General features: G+C 36.8%; 1 protein-coding gene across 7 annotated transcripts in view; it reads left to right on the plus strand.

Moving 5' to 3' along the window:
* EMB1417 (Pentatricopeptide repeat (PPR) superfamily protein) overlaps positions 1-25,146 on the plus strand; it is a 279,888-nt gene that overhangs the window by 48,087 nt on the left and 206,655 nt on the right. For all 7 annotated transcript variants that reach the window (XM_089796897.1, XM_089796902.1, XM_089796899.1 and 4 more), the window contains one exon: positions 14,164-14,254. In XM_089796897.1, the coding sequence (XP_089653023.1) occupies positions 14,164-14,254 (91 nt within the window). The remainder of the gene's footprint in view (positions 1-14,163; positions 14,255-25,146) is intronic.

The raw sequence follows: 25,146 nt of genomic DNA on the forward strand, positions 1-25,146 counted from the left end.
TCAGGCGGTTTCCAAGCGATTCTCGGAACTATGATTTAAACATCTTTGAAATGGTGAAGAGGATATAATAAATAATGGAGAGATGTGCAGCGATTAGAAATCTAAGTCAAATCAAGCAAACTTAATGGGTCAAAGGAGGATATAAGGAAAAACAAGCAAAAAATAACATTAGGAAAAACAAGAGGGAAAGTGAATTAAATGGAAAGAAGAACTTGGAAATTGACTTAATAAACAAGAAATAATTTCATTCTATGTGGAAAACAAGAAAAACCGAAAATATAGGGAGAGTGAGAATTTTAAGGTATGTTCCTAAATTGTATTAAGATGAAAAGATATTTATTATGGAATTTTACTTTCATTTCATTTTATATTAATTAAATATATATAATAAAGATTTAGTAGTTTAATAATATAATTTAGCATTGGAGGAATTAGGAAAATTGATTAAGGATTATATTAATTGATATTTATATAATTGTGTTAATAAATTAGTATTATATAAATATAAATTATTTAATATATCAAAATTTATATGAATGTTATTATGAATTTTGTTGTGAATAATTTATATTTATATACAAAGGTATATATGTACATGTATATACATGAAGTATTACGAAAATGTTAAATTTAATATGACTAATTGTTAAGATCAAGAGAGTCCCTTTGGGAAGAGAGTGATCGTAATAGCTTAAGATCAAGAGAGTCCCTTTGGGAAGAGAGCGATCTTAATATAGTTATAAGGCCAGAATATTTTGTTGCAGTTAACACATGCATATGTGATAAGGGCCTTGGATAGAGAATGTGTCTTCCAAGAAGGACCTTAAAGAGAGCACTTCATAGAAGACGAAAAAGTAACTAGGGACCTAAGGATCCTCAAGAGGGTTATCGATCTTGATATGGAGACATCTTTAAGGTTAGGGTTAGGATAGAGGTTAGAATGGTGAGATATAATTTATTATTGTAAAATTTCTAATGTTGGTTTTGCAGGTATTCTTGTCCTAGTTAGTGGGGGCATTTAGTGGTATCAGAGCTATGATCTTGCCATTGTGTAGGGTGAATAAAATTATAAATATTTCAATCAATAAAATGATCAAACTATTGAATACAAGTGATTTATTGTCAAGATGGGAGAAGTAGAGTAAATCCGCTCGAGATAGGTAGATTCCAAGATGAGTAAGGACATGAGTTCTAATGCCTTGAGGAAAGATTCCAAGATGGGCGAGGACATGGTTTCAAATGCCACAAGGAAAGAATCCAAGATGGGGAAGAACATGATTCCAAAAGCCTTGAAGAATGAGTCCAAGATGGGTACTATCATGCAGTCCTAATTTCTTGACAGAGCCTACTCGTAGATGAGTGTCTAGCACCCTGGGACATTGAAATTACATTAAAATGAAGTATTTCTCATATCTCAATCAATCACTAAAAATTAAGGTGAATTAACCCTACATTCACCAATCTGATTTGAATCACTATATCATTTAATATATATACACTTAACAATTTATCCCCCAATTCCTTCTTGTAACATCAAATTTGGATGTAACTAAAATGGAGTTGTCTAAACGAGATGATGAAAAAAAAACCGTAGTTGCTTTAGGACAAGCAATTTTGGGAGGGTAGGTCTGCAATATCCCTATCTATTATTAAAATTTGACATTGAATCATAACTAAACGATATCCATATTCAAAATAATTAAATAACCGATTAAAGAATAAAATGATTATTTTAATTATCTATGATAAATTATTTTTGTAAGTAATCAATAAATAATTTATGTTTGATCAATTAATAAAAGAAACCAAATTATTAATAATCCATCGTAATTAATAATTTACTAAACATCAATAAATCAATATATAAATCAATCAATAAATCTATTACTCAAATCCAATTATTAATATAGGAAGAGAGGATTTATTATGGAATTTAATCTTCATTTCATTTTATATTATATATATATATAAAATAAAGATTTAGTAGTTTTAGAATATAAATTAGCATTGGAGGAATTAGGAGAATTGATTAAGGATTATATATTAATTAGTATATATATATATTTGTGCTAATAAATTGGTATTATATAAATATAAATTACATAATATATGAAAATTTATATGAATCTTATTATGAGTTTTTTTTTTGTGAATAATTTATATTTGTATACAAAGGTCTAATGTACATGTATACACATGAAGTGTTAGGAAAATGCTAAATTTAGTATGACTAATTGTTAAGATCAAGAGAGTCCCTTTGGGAAGAGAGTGATCTTAATAGCTTAAGATCAAGGAAGTCCCTTTGGGAAGAGAGTGCTCTTAATATAGTTATAGGTTCAGAATATTTTGTTGCAGTTAACATATGCATATGTGATAAGGGCCCTGGATAGAGAATGTGTCCTCCAGGAAGGACCTTAAAGGGAGCATTTCATAGAAGACGGAGAAGTAACCAGGGACCTAAGGATCCTCAAGAGCGTTATCGATCCTAATAGGGAGACTCCTTTAAGCTTACTGTTAGGAACTTAGGATAGAGGGTAGAATGGTGAGATATAATTTATTAATGTAAAATTTCTAACATTGGTTTCGCTGGCATTTGTCCTAGTTAGTGGGGATATTACAAAGTGCTATTTGATATTACACTTGAACAACTTGAAGAAATGTTTGAAAATCATCTCATCAAAGAATCCTTGATTTTTAAGGATATGCTCAAGAAGATTCACAAGGATGCATGGTTTGTGTTATGCAAGGGGAAGCCGGTGGAAGCAATTTTCCATGGACTTGAGTTTACGCTTAATTGTGTAATCTTTGCCCATGAGTTCAATGTTGATGTCAGTGGGAGGATTCTTCACCAACTATGACCTCTTGAAGTTGTGGATGATCAACAAGAATATAAATTAGAGTACTCATTCAAAGCACACTAGATTGTTTCTTTCCCAACTATAACCTGAAGTTGTGGACAATCAACGAAAATTTAAACAAGATTACCCATTCGAAGCACACTAGGTTGTTTCTTTGCCTTCTTTTATTATTGAACGTTATGAAGGTTATTATTTTAACTTTTGATTATGGTGATTTAGGAAAGACATCTTGTATTTGGATTGATCACAAACCTTGTGAATTGCCTTAATTGTCGATTTTACATGATAGATACCTATATTTGAGTGCGAGGTAATAAATTTTTTCATGAAGTATAAAGATGGATTTGAGATATTGAGAACCATCACCAATGCCTTGTTTCTCTTGAACATTTTGAGAAAACATGTTAGAGCATGTACATATGTTGGTCTTTTGAGTGTTGTTCCTTTTGGTGCCATGTACATAGTTAGAATAGGGTTATCTTGAACCACTTGGTTCACGAATTTAGAATAGGTTTCCTTTCTGTCAGTTAGTTTAGTTGTTTTGTTGAGCCCAAGAAAGCAATTTTCCTTGAGTTAGTTGACTTGAGATTAGTTTACTGGCTCAGTTAGTTGTTTTAGTTTTCTTTGCTTTAGAGCTTTAGTTTGTAGATCTTCCTCGAGTCCTTTGACCCATGTGGTTTGGTCATGTAGTTGATTAGTTGCTTTAGGTTAGGTGTCTTGCTTTGATAGTTTAGTTTGAGGGATCCCAATTAGTAAGAAAAACAATGTATCATACAACACCTTTTGATGTCCTCTTGGTAGATTTGTGTGCTTTATTTCCTAGATGTCTCATTGTGAGGTTCTCATGAGTAGGATGATTGTTCCTAATAACCTTATCATGCAAAAACAATTTTTCCTAAATTTGGAACGAATTCATACATTGTGTAATGTGTCTTTTGATGATAACACTTTACTAATACTTAACTGCTCTGAGCCACTGTAGTCTTTGGGAAGTTGGGATACTAAAAAAGATCTTTACCTACTTTAGTGCTATTGTGGTTTCTTCAAACCCATTACGAGATTCACTACTTATGAGCCAAAGTGAAATATGAAAAGACAAGTAGTTTGAAAAACAAGAAAAGTTTGTGATAGGAAATTGAGTTGGTTAGACTAGTGGGTATGCTCCCCATTGATCCTGATTTCAGCTCTTGGACCTTGATACTTAAAAAGTTGGCAAAATGAAGAAAAATGGAAACTCAAGATATTTTGACTTTGGGTGTGTGAATACCTCTACTAGTAGTACTCAATGCAAATTTTCCAGAAGTAGAGCAATGTGTGTTATGAAATAATGATTATAACCTCATTAGGGCTATGGAAGCTTGACTAATGTGAGGCTCTACCCAAGATGCTTTTGAAGTATGGATAGCATAGTAGCTAACTACAATGAATCTTTAGGAGGTCTTAAATGGTCTTGTTGAGCAGGGAATGAACATCCTTACATGTGTGTCATCAAGGATGAAGACTTTGAGCTCAATTCGTGCTATTTTCCATTTTGAGTGTTTTTAGTAGTTTGATAGGTGGAAGAGAATTGATCAAAGATTCTAATTTTCAATTTGGTTATATCTTTGAAATGTTTGGGAACATTTCTTTGGGTGGGTGCTAGATGTTGTGAGGTTTTCACATGATCACCCCATTGCAAATGGGGACCTCCTCTTTTTGCTTTAGCAACAAGTAATTTTGTAGCTAGTGATAGTTTAGCAGCTTTTAGGGTCTTGAGCACCTAGCTCTAGAGCAATTTTGGAGTCTTTGAGGGAAGCCCAATTTGAGTCCACCTTAGCCATGGAGATGCAAACTAAGTAGAGTTAAGTGTCGATTTGAAGGTTCAAGTGTAGATGAAGGCCTAAAATTCGAGGTGCAGTTGTTGAAATTGAGCAAAAGCTATCATAAAAAATGAGTTAACACTTAGTTTCTCTTAGATAGACCAAACTTGGGCTCTGCACCAATAATGTGCATCCAAATAGAGAGCATGGGAATTGGAGTTTGCATCCAAAATGATTTGCAAAAGAGGTTTCATGTTCAAAAATTTGGAAAAGTTGGTGAAAATCTGAACAAGGTCATGGAACCCAATGAAGAAATTGACTTGCAAAATCAAGTTTTTTTGGAGTAAAAATCTGGAAATTGACACAAAAAACCATGTCAACTACACCAAAAACCATGTACAACTATGCCAAAAGCGGTGTACAACCATGTCAAAAACCATGCATAACTCGCTCAAAAAGGTGTATAACTCAGCTACAAATGGGTTATAACTTGCCAAAAATGGTGCTCAACTCTGCAAAAAACAATGTGCAATTGCTTAAAAATGGCGTGCAACTACTCAAAACTTGATGCACAACTAAGAGAAAACAATGCACAGATAAGAGGAAATCACGTCCATGTTTAACATATGAGCATCAAGGCCCAAATGCTTTCAAAAGAGAATCAGATCCTAAACACCCAGTTTTTTGGTCTTAACTAGAGAAATGAACATTTGTAATGACATTATAAATGGAAATTCAAGTAAAATTAGGATGTGTTTGATGTTGATGCATGGATTAGTTCAAATCCGACTACAATGCTAAGATTAGGTGGAATGCTTTTTATTGCTTACACATATCATTTTTATGAATTTAATGCAAGTAGTTTCTTGTTTTGCAAGGATGAAGTGAAGGATTGATATGCTCAAGAACATGGAGGAACTATGACAAAGTGCAATATGAAGATTTCATGCACCAGCAAGTTGCAAGTGGTTTATTGAAAGGATAAACAAGATGGTGTTTAAGGTTGATGAACAAGTGCAAGATCAAGGTCAAGGCATAAAAAAGAGACATTAAGATTTCATGTACAAGCAAGTTCAAGGTCATGTCAATGAAAAGGTTTCCCAAACCAAATTATGAAGGTAGAGAAGTGGAATTAAATTAAAGATTGCAAAAGAAGAATGCTGATGTGGCACCTATCCATTTCCCACCAATCTGAAAATTCATGTTTGCACATCTCCAAGAACATTTAATTACATCATGCCAAGTGTACACGTGGAGTCAACATAAGGCTTCTACCCAACTTATTTTCTATTAGTCAATCGAGATACTGTAATTTTCTTACTGGCCCACAAGGTGGTTCTCTTTTGTAATTGTGAAACATCTAATGCGTGTAGCTTTTAGTTGGATTTGGACATTGTTGGCAAAATCTCGGCCCTTGATCTTGATTTGATCTTGTACCTTCATTGTAATGGAACAACCATAAAAGGCAAAGACCTTCTCATTTTTAACTCATTAGATTAGATTAGGTAAGGGAGAGACTTAGAGAATTTGTTGCTATAATATGGCCAAGTTGTGCTTAATTCATTGTTGGTCTTCAAGGTGAATTGTTTGTATCATTTGGAGTGTTGCACAGTTTCTACATCTTCTCACTTAGAGTAGGATTTCATTTCATGTTGGTTAAAAGTAATGTTTAGTTGAATGGAAGATATTTTGGACGCTTCTTTAGTGAATTTTCTTAGACCAGACCACTAGATGCTTGCTGATTGTAAGTTCGCTATGTATGGTCGAATGACATAGTTATAAGCTTTACTTCAACTATGGCATGCACATTGATATACATCGATGGATGATGTTAATGGAATGAAAATAGTTTGAACATCTACATCTACTTAGGAGATTGCACTAGCTTGGTTGATGTCAATGGCTAAATTGAGTCTAGTAGAGTTGCAAAGACATCAATAGTTTCTTGCATTTTAGGAGTAGATTAGCTTTCTAAACCCTTTTGCTTTGCAAGTCATTTGATTCAAAGTTGTAACATCTGGTTCTCCCAGGTCTAAATTAACATTTAACATAGTCAAGGAATATAGTTATAATTTCGATTTCATAGAAAGACAGTTACATCATTCATGTTCATGTGAATATGATATACCGTTAAAAACAGTTATACAAAATTTTCTTAACTAAAAACTTGAATTACCATCAAATGAAATTACTACAGAAAGTGATAACCACATACCTCGGAAAACTAAGTTCGAATCAAACTAGGGATGCCTCTACAACATCCCGGTTAGTCCACAAATACACTATAACAACTTCATATGACAACTATCATCTAAAAACTGCTTTCTTAAAATTGAATTAAATACTTATATTATTTTAGATTAGGGCATCACTTACCACTGTATCAATTCGGGCATTGTTTACCTTCGGTTCATTTAGGGCTTTTGATATCGCTATCTCACTTAGGGCTTCCAATACCATGGATTCATTTTAGGGCTTCCGCAACCACAGATTCAATTTAGGGCTTCCAATACCACAGATTCATTTTAGGGCTTCCACGACCACGGATTCAATTTAGGGCTTCCAATACCACTGTATCATTTAAGGTTCCAGCTTTCACCCAATCAATTAGGGCTTTGGATTTCTTTTCCTTCCTATTACTTATCTGTGACAGTTTCTCAAGATTAGATATATACTTATATTCAATGTTCATATAAATGAAAACAATTCACAAATCAATCCAGGTGTAAAGTAATGATAACAATGAAATACTTCAATTTAATCTTACCTCCTCATAAATAAAAATGATAATACCTGTTTCCGATAAACAGTTGAATGCATGGCTTATCTCTGTCTGATGCATATCCGACATCTTGAGAGAGGTGAAACATTGTCAGGGGCTTAACCACCCAACCTCGGACCACAACATATCCCCACATGATCTCTAACAAGAAAGGCCCTCCCTACCCGAAATTGACAGGGTACATCTTACCGCCCATTGGGCATCATGGTATACAACACGCTATACGACTTGGCAGCCAGAGATCACAGTAGCAGGAATGTGCATGAGCTATTAATTCAGATTTAAATGATAACTTTGAAATATCATAACTGATTACTGTTTCATGTGTTAGTGTAGTTTTTTATTTTTCCTATTTTGCTAGGTTTTTCCTACACTTTTAATAATCTCGCTTAGGTTAATAAAACATGTCTTATTAGGTGAATGGTTGTGAGGTGTCACCTTCCTACATGTGAGCATCCATTAGCTATCTTGGGAAGATACTTTGCTGTCTTTAGTCCGATAGATGGTTGCTCCTCATTGGTTGGTGTTGCCACCTCCTCCCTCTTCCTAGCTTATATAAGCATGCTACCTGGCTTGTATTTGTATCTCTTATTTTTTGCATCCTCTTAATGCTATTTTGCTTCCAGCATTTGCATTACTCTCTTGGAGACTAACTCTATGATGCTATTTTGATTTTGTATCATTTGCATTCATAGTTTAGATATTTATTCTTTGCACTAGTTTTCTGGGTTATTAATCTTATCAGATTCTAACATGGTATCAGAGCTTTTCTATGTGCAAGAGTAGATTTTAGTTTCCTTATTTGAGAGATTCGGGGGGGGGGGGGGCAAATAAACTTTATTGTAGTTTTTTGAAAAACGAAGTATGCTCTTCTCTTGCATCTTTGGATGATCCTGAGAATCAGAAAAGTTTTGACAAAAACGAGTTTTCTCTGGGGTTTCAATCTCAAATCTGACAATCAACTTGCATATTTGGAGTTTTCAATCAGTATTGCAGGTTCCAGCATGCCATTGATGGACTTAGGAAGCTGATCCAGCATTTGCATGTCATATTTTGGTTGCTGGGGTCATTTTTAAATTTTTGGAGCCCTTTTTTTACTGTTAAAGGCGTCCAATTTACACTACAACAACATCTTCTGTACATCAAAAAGAAAAATGCTTTCTGGGTTTTGTTCGCAGCCCCAAAAAACCATCTGGGTATCTTTTAGATTTTGCATGCAAGCTGTATATTTTGTAGAATCAAGCATGCAAAGCTACAGCCATACCCCTCTCCGTTGGCAATCGCAGATTTGAACGCAGTTTTCAAATGTCTCATTCTTGCTCATACGGACTCCGATTTTGATGATTCTTGTTATGAACTTGGCTATTTTTTTGTGCTCTATCCATTAGTGGAGTTGTTTTTTGATTTTCATACATGAATTCTTCAAAAATTGCAGATTCCCAGCCGTGACTGTGCACAGTTCTCGTTTTGGAAACTTCGGAGGATCATAACTTCTCATACAACCTCGTATCGAGGCGATTCTTTTTTTGAAAGTGCATGATTTTTCGAGTAGATCGCAGTGGTGCTATTTTTTTCCTTGATTATTGTGCCCAAGTTTCACTTTTAGCATATGCTCTTCATGAGGAGGCCCTGTCGATTTTTCTTCCATAACTTGAGCATACAGACGTATTTTTTCGATCCAAAAAAATGCGTTGGAAAGCTAGTTCTGAGACGGAGATGATGGTACAAGTTTTTTTGATTTTTGCTACAGTCTGGTTGCCTATTTTGGCAATCAAAGCCAGATGTTCTATTTTGTCTTCCGAGAGCCATATCTCGCTCATTTTGACTCTTTTCTGGGCTCGCCAGATATCGTTGGAAAGCTGGTTCTATGAGTTATTCAGTTGCAGAGGTCTTTTATCCAGATTCTGCTCCGGGTTCTTTCTCCTTCGAGTTTTACACTTTCGCACTCTGGCGGATTACTTGGATTCTACAGGTCCTGGAATCTCTTCTTCTATTCTTTTGGCTCACTCTTCTTTCTGACTTCTGAGCATTGTATGCTTCTATTCTGTTGCATTCCTTTTTTTGTAAACGCACTGAGATAAAGTGTCTGCTTTTGCATATCTGGGATCTTGTACACCTTGTGTTTGTTTGTACTCGCACTCAGTTATAAAGTGCCATGGGGGGTCATGATGTTTTGCCATTTTGTGCTCATCCACCTTTGTCAAGTGAATTTTTCTTCCACGACATTAGCCCATGCAGTGTGTCGGTGACACCACCTTTTATCCTGTGCTTGTACTTCTATTGCACTATTGGTGTTCCTGATTCTTCTTCTTGCAGATGTTTTTGGCATTGCATTTCAGTGTTCCTGTCACCCCTCTCCCTGTTCAGCATTATGGGGGGGTTCACTTGTTGTTCTATGCTTCTTTGGTTGATGGTTCGTGCCTTCTATTTCTATGGAGGTTCTACAGATCAGCATTTTGACAGAGTTTGCAGCTTCATGCTTCGGAGATGCTTCATGCTCTTTTTTGTTCCTCTCTTTGGGACATTTCCTAGATTGGAGGCTTAGTTTCTTTCATTTAGTTCTTTTTCTTGTATTGGGTACCTGATCAGGCCTTGTTGCCGGGACCCATTTTTCTGCTTTCATAGCTTTGCTAGGTTAGCATCCACCTAAGCTTCGCTTATGGGGGGGTGTTAGTGTAGTTTTTTATTTTTCCTATTTTGCTAGGTTTTTCCTACACTTTTAATAATCTCGCTTAGGTTAATAAAGCATGTCTTATTAGGTGAATGGTTGTGAGGTGTCACTTTCCTACATGTGAGCATCCATTAGCTATCTTGGGAAGATGCTTTGCTATCTTTAGTCCGATAGATGGTTGCTCCTCATTGGTTGGTGTTGCCACCTCCTCCCTCTTCCTAGCCTATATAAGCATGCTACCTGGCTTGTATTTGTATCTCTTATTTTTTGCATCCTCTTAATGCTATTTTGCTTCCAGCATTTGCATTACTCTCTTGGAGACTAACTCTATGAAGCTATTTTGATTTTGTATCATTTGTATTCATAGTTTAGATATTTATTCTTTGCACTAGTTTTCTGGGTTATTAATCTTATCAGATTCTAACATCATGTTGTTGTAGATTTCCTTTCTCTCACCTCGTCACCCATTTTCTTAGCTACACAGTCGGGTGAGTCCCAGGTGTTTGGAATCCTCAAACAACTGGTTCTATTAGTTTTACATGCTTCCAGCATTTCACTAATTGTGATTACATAATTATGTTCTTTAAAGATCTCAAATTGAATGTCTAATTAATTAATTCCACCACTTCACCATAACGCTTGGGGAATTTCATCATGTTTGGATTTATTGATAACATTTTCATCTTTGTATGGCATGAATGAATGTATAACTTCCTAAGCTAAATATAATTGCTCACAGCTTACATTGCACTTCAATCTCTTATATGCATAATTGATACGCTTTTATGAATTAAGAATCATCTACGATATAAGAACAATTTGCAATAACTAGAAATCAAATACTGTTCACCATATTTCAGTCTGTGTTTATATTAGTTCCATTATGTTGGATTTTTCATGATTTCATATTCATCTCCAGATTGAGTAAAAAATGGAATAATTTAGAATCTAAACTTCATTGCATTTCCTTGGTGTTTTGAGTTCAATATCGCTCTCTCAGTTATGTATTTTCATATCAGGATGAGAATAATTTTAATCTGAGACGATAACTTTCCTAAATATTTTGGAGAAATTTTACACATTCCAATATAAAAAGAACGCAGATCTGAATATAAATCATTGTAGTAAATAACATAAATAGCAGTCAGCAGACCTTTCAGGGAAGACGACAAACTTAATGAGTATGATAGACTTGGGTATAAATTAAAACTTTAGGATAGTCAGAAGTCTTTTCCAAGTACACCACAATCTTGAAGGGAAATATGATCTATTATCAATGCTCATATCACAAAAAGAAAGATGACAGATTCTAATGAAAAACAGAAGACTTCAAGCTCAATTTGCTATCTTAAATCTCAAGGAAAGTAGACACACTTGCAATTGAGAAATTGATGAACCTAATTACAGTACGGATTTCATATACTTATAATGAAAATGACCAAATTCTAATCCGCCGGTTCTGCAATAATAAAATAAGAAGGAAAGCATAAACAGGTTGATGAATTGGATTAGAAGTTTTACTTGACTCCTTCCTTGTCACCCGATTCTGAAATTGAACTTATTACTTATGTAAACCACTGTCTCAATCAGTCACCTGTGGATGATGGTATTATTTTGGCAATGCAAGATAAGCCGCCGAACTGGTTTAGTCGCAAAAGCCAAAAATAGGAATTGCGATGGCTAAGGAATTAAGAGAGTCGGCTCCCTAAAAACTCAGAATTACTCCCTCACATTAAACGCATAAACAATAACATATAGACGGATGAAAAGAAGTTACGGGTTGCACACAAAGGTAAGAGTTATATCAAAATACAATCAAAGAGACTATTTAAAAGAGATGCTTGGCTCTTCGGCTACCATCAATTACAAGAAGCCATTTGAAAAGACTCTCAAATTGATTTAAAAAAAAAAAAAATAAAGAAAGAAAGGAGGGAAAAGAAGGGAAGAAAGAAGATGAAAGGTTTAAAGGTTATTATAATCATTAAAATCTAATATGTATATCACTTATTTGATTATTAAATTATAATGGTGCTAAATGATTTTATATTTAAAAGAACATTTATAACAATAATTAAAAATACTACGACAAAAGATAATTTAAAACCCTTTAAGATACATTTTTATATTTTATCTCCATTATTTTATTTAAATTATTTATTTAAATAACTCATGCAATTCCACGGGTGTATCCTGTTTCAAATCGCTAAGTCCTTTACCCGTCTGCCAGTGATGGTGATGCCCTACCAAATTCTTTTCTGATAATGCTTCCGCCCCTTCGACATGCTCCGTGCAAGGAATTTCTCTGTAATTAAATTATAAATTATAAATAATCATATCAGTTAACCTTTCATTTTAATTCCATGAATTCGCGATTAATGATCAACTAACATGTCATTTGCATTTGAAATCGTAACGACCAACTAACTTACCATTTCGCTAGATTATATCAAATTAAACTGTCAACTGACTTCATGCGAACCTCAACGGCTATATTTCAAACTAGGTCAAAATTTGGGATGTAACAAAAGTAGTTGATATCCATTTATTGAACAACGTAAGTCCTTTTGTTATAACCAGTATATCGTATAACCTTGGGCTTGTCTCATTTGATAGCACAATCCCTGTACATTGTTTAGCATATGAGCATCCTTATTCAGGAGAGAGTTGGAGATCTGGTCTTTCATCTTGGAATACTTAAGTATTTGATTCTGCATGTTGTAGTGGCATAAAACTCACATCAATACTTCTCTTAATCAATGTGGGTCTTTCCCTTTTATATCCATGAAGGAGTGGAAGGTCGTGTTTGGTGAGGCACCACTTCTGGTAGATCACTGCTTCCCACAATATGTCACTCTTGGTAAATGGCAGTTTCCTAATTGTGCTGAGAGAAACATTCTCTAACAATATTCTTTCCTTCTTCCTAGATATGAATTGATAGAACTTTAATTAGTTTTATCAAACAGAACATGAGCAATCTTTGTATGACGACAACTACATTTTCTGGATTTCAACAATGAGAAAAAAGGATTGCAACTGTTGTTGCACTCCAGTTGGTTTCAGATCATTAACCACAAGTGAAGGCATACTATACTATCACAGCCAGGACTTAGTCAAGATGATAAGTATATTGTTGACGCAGCCTTCATACTTGAATGCCAAAATCAGTCTTATTCATTGGAGGGTGTTGATGTCATCTGAATGAGAACCACTGTCGTGCAAAGTTTGCTTCCCTGTTTTCGATCATTTCTTAGGTAGCACGTAACATATCTCATATGAAGGATGCAATCCTGATGCAGCATTAGAATAGAAAATAGTTACTGCACATGTGATGTATCTAAGTTATACATTTCAAATGTTTACAGTAGATTAATGTTGCAATTTGTTAATGAACACTGCTCTCTATATCCATTATATCAATATGGTAGTCATAGTATCCAAGTGAATTTCTGTTTACTTTTTTGTCAATTTCAAAGTGCCTTTATTATTTCTACTTTGCCCAAGATTGTGCATGACAAAGAATTATGAGGTTCTTATGATTTGATCTATAGTTATACATGTATTTTAATACATTTTTGCTTCTGTATTTTCCTACAAAAATTGATTAGAAGATTTTCCTTTTTAGCTTACAATATAAAATTTAGGTTTTCTTCAACCCTAGAACTAAACTAAATGTTTCAAGTCCTATCAATCTACTGTTTGTCATTTATGGACATTAATACAATTTCTTTCATTCTCTCCCTGTCTCTGAATAATTCAAATTTTTAGCCTTTAGGGATAAGAAATAATTTTTTGTTGGATATTTGTATAAATAAGGAGAGAGCCCAAGGAAATATGTTGGGTGTGATCTCTGAAAAAATATAATAGAAATTAAAAAAAATTAATGGGAGTTTTTTACAAGTATGGAGGTGGAATGTTAGTTCTTTTTTTAAGACCTTGATGTTATTTCAGTTGTCCTCTATTTTGAACTCATGCATGGTCTCATTTTACAAAATTATCATTTTTATATTCTTCAGAGGTATGTTATTTGTGTTCTATCATATTTCTATTTAACAGGAACACTGACAAGACATTTGACGAAGTAGAGCTTCTTATAAATGGTATTTGCTTCGTTCCTCCCACAAGTAGGAGAAAGGCTACATCTTGGGTAAGATTTCTGATATTTACAACATTCGAATCATAGTTGATTATTTGTATAGGAATACTTGGTTTAAGCTGTATATACTTTAAACTACCATTAATCACAATTGCATTTCTGATTTCTGCCATTTCAACCTCAAGCATCATCTAGAAATTAATGTTTGAGTGCTTAAATCTTTGTTTTATAAACATTAGGTATATGTTTAACTTTTAATCACAGGTGAAAAAATCCTACTTGGCAATAACTCTTTTGGCCCAAATTTTTTAAAACTCAGAGAACAATTGGCAATTACTAGGCAAATTTATCAAACATCTGAAAATATATGAATTTTAAAAATATTCATTGAAAACATAAATGTGGTAAGAACCCTGCTGGTTCTAACTCCAGGTTACACAATTTTAGATGTTTGACATTTTGTCAAACAGTTGGCAAACAATGCCCGAATTCTGATTTTTTCTGATTGTGTATGGGAAATTTCATTGTATTGAATACTTTACAATTTTTAATCATTTACCAATGCATGAAATTTTAAAGTAATGGCAAATAAGATCATCACAATCCAATTCTGGAGTAGAAATATAATTCATTGAGCATTCCACTAGTAATAATATAAAATATTGTCAGCTTCCCTTGAATGCCCACTACCCGTTGCTTAGAAACCCTTTTTAAACATTCATTGTTCGGTAAGATAGAACCCCCAAACTGATTGGTAACCCTCTGATGGTCAATGGCTTCCAAGCTGTGACTCAAGTGCCAAGATACCTGAGGTGGCTGCTATAGGTATATAAAATGTAGATCCTTAAGGATCTGCAATTTCACTAATTTCCAGTAGCTAGATTCCCCACATGCAATCGGCAGCTTTACACACAATCCCATCCTTCAATAAACATGCGATCGGTAATTATTAAGTAGACTCCAAGCTTTGCAATTTTAAATCTGAGACAAATTGCTGCATACTTCCCACAAATTCGATCACCCTTTGAGCACAATGGTGGCTCAGTAACGAGACACCCTCAAAGCACAATTTATTGAATGGTCTCACCAACTCAAAGTGCCAATCTCTGAAAGAATTAACAATTCTTCCCAGCTGGTATTTGAAATCCTTGCCATAATTCCTTCAGCATACAATCAAGAAACAAAAACATCAATGGAGTGGATGTTTATGCCAATATAGTATAATATTAACAGCAACATATGAAATATCCATAGTGCATAACATTATCACCACATCTATCTAAGTAATTGGAATGATGCACAATTGGTAAAATATATCTTTTATTGAATGTACCAAGTCAAGTTACATAGTCGTGCTAGAATAGTTCCAAAATTTACTATCCTATTCCATGGTGCATCACATATAGTGCCGATTGGTTAAAATACCAACCGACGCAACTCTTGGTATAACTTCCTAACAATTACTTTAATTACTCATAATGCAAACTTACCAACTACATTACACCCCCCCACCCCCCAAAATAAAAAATAAAATAAAGAGTTGTTCCCACACGACTAATAAGTTCAGGAAGAGGTGTGTGAAGACATCCTTGGAGCTGAAGCAGAAAGTGCTGCTGTTTCTGGAGTGGTGGAAGTGTTGAGGCGGGCAAGCTGCTGCTTGAGTAGTTGAACATCTCATTCTGCTGCCAGCTGTTTGGAGCGCACACCATATAGAAGCCTAAGTGCATTCATTTTGTCCTTATCCATTGCTGCCATCTGCTCAACATCGTTGGTTTGTTCCCATTTTAAGGTGGCTTCGAGTTTCTCCACTTGTGGTGTGACGTTTACTCGGTCTCCTTCAATTTTTGCCACTTCCCAAGTGGCCTTTTGTAGATTGAAAAATAGTGCCTGAAAAGATCCCTCCATTTTAGACAGAATTGGAGCGAAGGGTCCACTAGTCCGAGTCACCCGTGTTGCCTGCCATTGCTGGGACTGAACCTCCATATCCTCAACTGACCATCCTTGGTCTGCTGATGGCTTTTGAAAATCCTCCTAGCACCCTGTCCTCATAAAATGCAAGAGGGACTCAGCTTGGGAAACAATAGTAGCCATATCAGCCTGGATAGCCCTCAGCCTGATTTCCTGGGTGGCTTTGGTGATGATATCCAATTCAGCTAAAATTTGTTGAGTACATTCGTTGTATGATGTGGATATGGCTTCTTCTTCATCTAATTGATTTTCTTCTATTGCTCTTGTCACCCGAGTCTCCATAGCTTCCATAGGTGGTTCTTGCTGGAGTATTTGGGTACTAGTTCCTTCTAGCAAATGCGGGGATGGTGGTGGTATATCAGCTACTCCCAACTCATATTGGGTTAGTAGGGCATTTGCTTCTGTATCCTGTTGCTCTTATTAGAATAATAGATAATCGTCTATTATTAGTTAATGGTAATCTATTGTATATATTTAGTTAGCTATAGCTTTTTTAGCTTTCTTTCAGCTAGAATAAAATGTTTCTAATCTTTACGATCGTTTCCTAAGGAAACATCATTCCATTCTTTTGATATAATGACCTCTTAGTCTTTCTTAATAACAAACAAGTATTTTACCAATTACTTCTTAATGTGGTATCAGAGCCCATTTCTTAGATTTTTTCAAAAATCATAATTTCCTCTTCGAAATTATCAGACCCATTTTCAAAATTATTTTTCTATGATCCTTGCTTCATCATATCAAAATCCTATTTTTTTTCGAATAAAGGTTTTGTCTTAGGGTTTTTGTTTGAGGTTCTAGGAGCTGAATATCACAGGCTGGGAATCTACGAGCAACGAAAACTGTGGTTTTACCTCTGCAAATCGTGTCTGAGAATTGCGAACTTCAAATCACGTGTTTTTTCTTCTGCCTCGTGACCTCGACGCGACTAATTGATTTTCAACCCTTGCGTGCGTTGGTGTCTTCTCTTGCAACTGGAACGTACCCTATACTGTTGTTTGTAGAGACAAAAAAGGGGCATGCAACGTCTGATACAAATCATGATTTCCACCTGCGAAAATCACGAATTCTTGCAACATTTGGGGCGGTTTTTTGATTGCTACAGCCTAAATGCCTATCTCAGCACCAACATCGTCCATTTTCGGGCATCTTTTTACAACATTCTGCGATTTTTCTACAACAATCGACCTCCATAGCTTTCAACTAGGGTTTTCTTCGAAACCCTACTTTTTGACCACAATTTTTTTCTGATTACAGATTCTCGGTGGGTTTTCGAGAGCTCAATTGGGTTATTTTTTTTTTCTGGGTGCCTCGATTTTTGAGCCAGTGGATCCAAAAAACGACAACATTTCTTTCTTGTTTATTCGAGCTCTCTTTTGGGTCACTCCAAATTTTCTGTCTTCCATTTTTTGCCTCAAAGAATGTGCCTTAACAAAATTTCACAGTTTTTCATTGAAAAACGTGCCATGACATTTCTGACAAGCATTCTGCTTGAGCACAACTCAAAATTCAATGGTCGAAATTATGGCACCTAGAAGCAGTGGATCATCACAATTTTTGAATACTAGAATACTGATCAACTTGTTCTAGGTGTTACAAAGCGTTTGACTGCTCCTGGTCCTGATTAGGATATATGGGATCTGAATAATCGAGAGGTAGTTATGCTTCTTAAATCATCCGTGGCTGATGATCAGCTTTCTCAGATTCCTTCTGGCAAGATAGCTGCTGAGATCTAGACACATCTTAAAGGTCTTCATGAGAATTTTGACAAAAGCAAAGCTTTCTTTTTGAAGAACACTCTATTTTCTATTGTCATGGATGAGTGGACCTTGCTCTAGGTGCACTTGAATAGGATTCAGGAAATACGTGATCAGTTGCTTGCCATCGGTCGCAATATGGAGGAAGAGGACATTATGATTATCACTCTTCGAAGTTTACCAAAGTCCTATGAGCATTATATCGAGACTCTCAGTGTGTTTTAGTGTTGATCTGAAGTTCATTGATCTCTGCACATTTCTGCTTCAGCAAGATCAGTGGAAACAATAGTTCAGTAGTAGTTCCAGCTCTACCTCCACAGAGCAAGCCTTTGTTGCTAAATCCTTTCAGAAGGATAAAGACAAGTTTCAACAGCCATCTTAGTAGAATTCTTCTACTCCAACATCAGATGGCTTCCAGAAGAAGAACATTTAATGCAACTCTTGCCATAAGTTTGGGCACATGAAGGTTGAATGTCGGAAACGCTTAGTTGCACAACCTAAGCAATTAGGTTTCCATCCCAAAATGAATAGTGCAAAGCACATCGAGCAGACGAAATCTGCCTTTTATGCTTTCATGGCTAAAAAACTTGCAGATCATGTCAAGTCGTCTACTTGGTACATTGATTGAGGTGCCTCTCGTTACTTCACTCACTGCAGAGACTGGTTTACTGACTACCAACCTTATTTCGATTCTGCTATTTTTGGTATTGGAGAAGAGTACACTATTGTCGGCAAAGGCAACATTCAAATACAGTCTACTGAGAGGAATCTCATTTTCCTCGATGTGTACTACATTCTCGGGATGGAACTAAATCTACTCTTAGTCAGTCACTTGCTGCGATATTCTCCATAGTTGGAGGTCACCTTCAGTTCACATCAGTGTACCATCATTGATAGGGCGACTTAGTCTATTGTTGCAGTGTGTTTTTAGGATCAAGGTCTTTTCCGACTTACTGATTCTGGTAAGTCTCGGGACTTAGCTATGGCTGCTCGATGGTTTTCTGTTAGCACACTTTGACATCAACGTTATGGGCACTTAAATGTACATTTTCTCTCATAGCTTGCTCGGGATGAACTTGTTCTTCTCGGGATGAACTCGTTCTTGGATTGCCAGAGATTCAAACTCAACAGCTTGGAGTTTGCGATGCATGCTAGGTTGGGAAGCAATATTGCACACCCTTCATAAGTGGCGATTCATGGCGCGCTTCTTAGGTACTTCAGCTTGTTCATTCCGATATTTGCAACCCTATGGCTACTCCTATTCTTGGGTCCAGGTATTTTTTGTTGTTTGTTGATGACTTCAGTAGAAAAATGTGGGTGTATTTCCTTAAAAATAAATCAGATGCATTTCTTGTATTTTAGAAGTTTAAACCTTTAATTGAAAAAGAGTCTGGGAAATCTATTATTACTCTTAGACCAGATAATGGGGGGGAGTTTTGTTCTGATATTTTCTCTAGCTTTTTGGATACTCATGGCATCAAATGCCAGTTAACCACACTCCACACACCACAACAAACACAATGTAGTTGAACGACGAAACAAAACAATCACCGAGATGGTTCGATCCATCCTTGAACACAGACATGTTCTAAAGAAGTTTTGGGCAGAAGTAGTCAACACTGCAGTTTATCTTTTGAGCTCGTCACCCACAGTGGCTATCAAAGGTAAAACTCTCGAAGAGGCTTGGTCAAGTCACAAGCCCAGAATCAGTCACCTGAAAGGTTTTGGCTCCCTTACTTTTGTTTGGATCCTTGATGCGTCACGCACTAAGTTGGATGCCAAGAGTCAGAAATTCATGCTTGTTGGATATAGTAGTCGTTAGAAAGGCTATTGCCTGATCGATGTTGAGACATCTCTTCTCATCTACAGTCGTGATATAGTCTTTGTTGAGGACCTTTCATACCTGTTTCTCCTGTTCCTGATCCAACAAACCAGCCTATGAAGGCTCAAGAATTGGGAGTTAAGCTTCCATTAGGTCCACCTGATGGGAGGGCTCTTGCTGCTCCAATTATACTAGTGATCCTTGTACAAACACCTCTAACTTATCTTGCAGGATCACCTCGCTTTGTAGATGCTTCATCTGAGTTTGATCCAAATTCTTTTGATGAGGAACCTGATTGATCACCAAGCATCTCTGGATACTAATGTTGGTCATTGTTCTCTTTGGTCTAAGTGGTGGGCTAAGACACTTGCTTATCTTTGTGATGATGAGCTCATTGACGGGAGAATTGCTTGGAAAAAGAGCAAACCTACAGAGTCTGTTAACTTTGCTCTGATGGCTGACATTTACAGTGTGTTTAAACCTCAAACATATTTCGAGGCTAAAGGAATTCAAGAGTGGGAATAGGCCATGGCATTTGAACACCGGAGCTTACTGAAGAATAACACCTGGGTCCTTTATGATCTTCCACCAAGGAAGAGACCCATTGGTTGCAAATGGATTTACAAAATCAAATAACAATCGGATGGTACTTTGGATAAGTACAATGGTCATTTAGTTGTGAAGGGCTTTTGTCAGCGTCAGGGCATTGATTATGAGGAGACCTTTGCTCCTACTGCAAAAATGGGCACCATCAGATTAGTCCTAGCTATGGTAGCACAGTTTGGTTGGAAGGTCTATCAGATGGACGTCAAGAGTGCTTTCCTGAATGGTGATCTCTATGAAGAGGTCTACATGAGGCAACCTCCTAGTTTTAAGGTTGCTGGTAAAGACCATCAGGTTCTCAGATTGGTAAAAACTCTCTATGGCTTGAAGTAGGCCCTTCGGGCATGGTACATAAAAATTGATAAGTACCTCAGTGATCAAGGCTTAAAGAGGAGTTCTTTAGACTCAAATTTGTACATCAAAACTACTGACAGTGACATCATCCTTCTGGTCATTTATGTGGATGATTTGATCATCACTAGTAGTTCAACATCTTTGATTCAGGGAATCAAATAGAATTTATGCTAGTCTTTTGATATGACTGACCTTGGGCTTGTACATTATTGCCTAGGTGTTGAGGTTTGGCAATAGTCTTTTGGTATATTCATTTCTCAGTCCAAATATGCTTGGGCTCTGTTAGACAAATCTTGTATGCTGGATTGCAAGTGTGCATCTACACCTATGAAGGAAGGTCTCAAGTTATCCTCAGAGTCAGATTCTCCTCCCATTGATGATACTACATAAAGGCGACTAGTAGGCAGCCTCATCTACCTCTCTGTTACTAGGCCTGACATCAGCTTCGCAGTCAGCTACATCTCCCGCTTTATGACAACTCCTAAGGCTGATCATTGGATGACAACATGTGAAAGGCACTTCAGATTATGGACTTTTGTGCTCTCGAAGTTCTAATCCTAAACTCAGTGGGCTCACAAGTTCAGATTGGGTAGGCTTTGTTGACGATAAAAAATCAACTTCTGGATATGTGTTCAGTTTGGGATCTGGTGCAGTTACATGGACCAATAAGAAGCAGCAGGCAGTTTCCCTCTCCTCTATAGAGGCCAAATACAGAGGGATTGATAATGTAAGATGTGAAGCTGTTTGGCTTCGTCGGATGCTTGGGGATATGCAGATGTCACTAGCCAGAGTGACTACTCTGTTTGTTGATAATGAAGGTGTTATCAAGTTAGCTTGATATCCAGGTTTCCATGAATGAACCAAGCACGTGGATATTCATTGTCACTAAATACGACAGCTAGTTGAAGATGGGACAATAGATTTGCAGTATGTTTCTACCACAGATCAGACTGTAGACATTCTCACCAAGCCTCTTGGTCTTGATAAGTTTGTCAAATTCAAATGACAGCTTGGTGTTATAGATAGATTAACCATTAAGGGAGGGTATTGTGATAATAGATAATGGTCTATTATTAGTTAATAGTAATCTATTGTATATATTTAGTTAGCTTTAGTTAGTTGTAGCTTTTTTATCTTTCTTTCAGCTAGAACAGAATGTTTCTATTCTTTAAGATCGTTTCCTAAGGAAACATAGTTCCATTCTTTTGTATATAATGACCTCTCGGTCTCTGTTAATAACAAGCAAATATTATACCAATTACTTCGTAATAGGTCTTTAGTGACTTGCTACTCTTGTTCTTGTGCCTGTAAAGTTGCAACAAAAGTAGGAGTGACGGGTGCTTGTGTCACCATTGAAGCTGTCGTGGCCACCGGTAATGCTATTGGTTGCCTTATCTCAATTCACTTTGGAGTAGAGAGGTACATAGTGTGGCTGCCAGCCTCGGTGCACTGCAAATCTACTACTTTAGCATTTGACATTCTACCCTCCAAGGCAAAATGAGCCATTTTAGACAATTTAGCAAGTGCAAAGTTGATCCTCTTGGTAGCCCAATCGCAAAAGTAGGTCCACTGATGGTACCCTCATCACCCTCTGTACCCATACCTGTTCGGCTGTTTGATCATGTCTTTTGAGGAGTGGTTGATTGAGATGTACGATTGCTTCCATCCTTGTCCGTACGAGTCTAGTTCGTAAAGCTTGCCTTTGTATGGCTAGCATTTGTACAGGCTGTATGGTTATACGACTTGTCTCCGTATAGGTTGCATGACCAATGTCCGTACAACATGCACGGACTGCATGACTTGTCTCCATATGGCTGATGTCGCCCTCCTATGTGCCTTCTACTGGAGTTTGGAGTGGTCCTTGTATCAATTCAATTTCTTCTAATGTTTCTATCCTTGCCTGTTGTGAAGTCTGATACTCTTCCCCGCTTGAATCCTCTTCGGCAGATGTTTATTCCTTTTTCAAACTACTTTCCATCCCAGAATTTTGTGTGACAAAGTCCTCTTGTCTTGCCTTCTTCCTCTGTGGTTCTATAGACTTGGTGCTTTCTTCACCTCCTATGGTATCCATATGCGTCCAATATAGCATTGTTGGCGTATATGGCTCAACTCGGTTTGTGGGAACAAAGGTCCCCCAATGTTCCGGGGCAACCTAGGTGCGCAGTGCATCTAGAAACAATGCTATAGCGTGGTGGGGCATATAGAAACTCTTCTGCTTCAACAAAAGGAATTCTTTAAGTCTATTTGAAAGTAACTGAGCCCAATTATAAATCTTACCCCCATACATTCCTTTTGCCTATGGAAGCATGGATAGGGCAATGTCTAATGTGCGGCTTCCTCTAGTCAGTTTGCTCTTAATGAATTCTACTACGCATCTCCATTCCACATTCCTTACAAAAGTTCTCTTTATGCCTCAACTGCTTCTCCATATGCTATCACACTGCTTCTGTGTCAAATTATCCTAGCATACTAATTCCGTCAAATGGGTTCTTTCTTCTATTGTCATTTTTGGAGTCTTTCTTGCTTGCACTCCTTTGCTCAGAACCCCAAATATGTTAGTAAGATTTTGTGGTGTAAATGATGCTGTCACATTTTGTTTCAAGTACTGAATGCTAGACTTGTGGCCCCTTTTGCCATAGCCATGCACTAGGGTTTGCAAGACTGGCTCAAACTCCTTAGATAAAAAATAGGCATGAATATGATCTTATCTACCTCAGCTCTCCTCAATGCGGCTTTCAATCAATGCTTGTTGCTTGTGCCTTGCCACCAATTCCTACATTCCATCCCAACAACTCCTTCAAAGTGGATGTTTGCAGCTGAAACTTCTTCCATTCTTCCTTTGTTCTTGTGACTTTTGCTAGTTGTGGCCATGGAGTCAATAATCTTCCTCCTTCCTCCTCTTGCTTGTTCACCTTTGTTATCAAATGGGTCTTTGTTAGGTCTATACATGTGCCTCATAACAGTACCTATCCCCTTTATAACAGTTGTCATGATCTCAAGTATCCACGTGCCCAATCTACCGTATGCGGGGCTCTCTTTGCCATATGAGTACGAACACACAAACCACCCCTCTCTCCCTTGCTTGTACAACTGTGGCCTACTTACTTGCCATTCGTATGGTTCGTATGAGTACAACCTTGAAATTCTTGTACCATATGACCCATACACATATGGTCTCTCTGTTGCTTTTCCCGTACACATATGGCCTTCTAGTTGGACTTCCTTTCCGTATGGATCTTGTACCACCTCATCGTAGGACTTGTATGACTGTTCTTTCCTGGGATCAGTTTACCTCGGTCTCCGTGCTGGTGTGCGAATGATGATTCTTCTCCGCCTTATGCAGCTTATAGCCAGTTTGCATTATGTTTTTCCCTTGGGAGTGTTTTGGATTTTTATAATTCGTAAACTTCGTCTAGGTGGGTCCTTATCAACTTTATTGGCTTTTTCCTGTTCCATGTTTTTGAACAAAGTTCCCTTGACAACCTTATTGTAACTTATTGTTCCTGCTATTGTTGTTTTTTGCAATTTCCTCGTGCCTTCTTGGTCATATTCGATCCTTCTTTTTGTCCCCTTTTCTTCTTGATCTTGCATTGTCACTTTTGAAGTGTATTGCCATACATAAGAGCCCGGAGGCATCTTATAGCACTTGTTCTCACAACAGGTTCCTAAGTATTCGAGGTCAATTATTTTATCTACCAGGGGAACTGGCCCTATACCTTTATAACTGCCATCTACATACCTTCCTCCATACTTGTGATACCAAGTGGCCTTCTCCCCATCTACTGTTGGTACCTCCCTTGGGTTGGGAATTACCCTCTAGAGTTCGTTTGAGTTCTTGTAGTAAGGTGCCTTTCTTCTAGTTTTCTAACACCTGTCCGCCGTTTCATTGATGTAGCTGTCCCCTGAACAGATAAATAAATCCCCCTTTTTTACTATCATTCTCAGAGGTGGCCTAGTGGCATCGTCATTGTAGTTCCAATTTGTGTCCTTTTCCTCTTCATTGTGGCCACCTTCTTTCTTGTCTTGTTTCTTTTTGGCATCTTCGTTGATTTCATAGGCTACAAAGCCTTCCCGCCGACCTTCATTAGGTGCTCTTGTCTACCAGTAGCCATTGATTCTTAACCATAATGCAGGAGGTCCAAACAATGCCAATTTGTGCATTCTTGGGAATGTCACCGCTTCTACATGCTTCTTCACCATTCATTCCTCTAGGTCTATGAGGGGTTTTTTCCAATCTGTATCTAGTCTAAAAGGTTCCTTTGTGATAATTAGATCATCTTCAATTTCATTACCGCATCCCAGTGTCCATCCTCTAGTGGCATAGCCCAACATATTGATGCCTTGGGTATTTCGCTCCGGTATAGTCTTAACTTAGACCTGTTCACTGGTTCCTTGATAGTTTTGTCATCTAAGGTTGATAATTTTATTGCTCCATTGCT

The sequence above is a fragment of the Cupressus sempervirens genome, chromosome 8 (assembly GCF_028749045.1).
Source record: "Cupressus sempervirens isolate cs-2001-9-10 chromosome 8, ASM2874904v1, whole genome shotgun sequence".
In the NCBI taxonomy this organism is placed as follows: domain Eukaryota; kingdom Viridiplantae; phylum Streptophyta; class Pinopsida; order Cupressales; family Cupressaceae; genus Cupressus; species Cupressus sempervirens.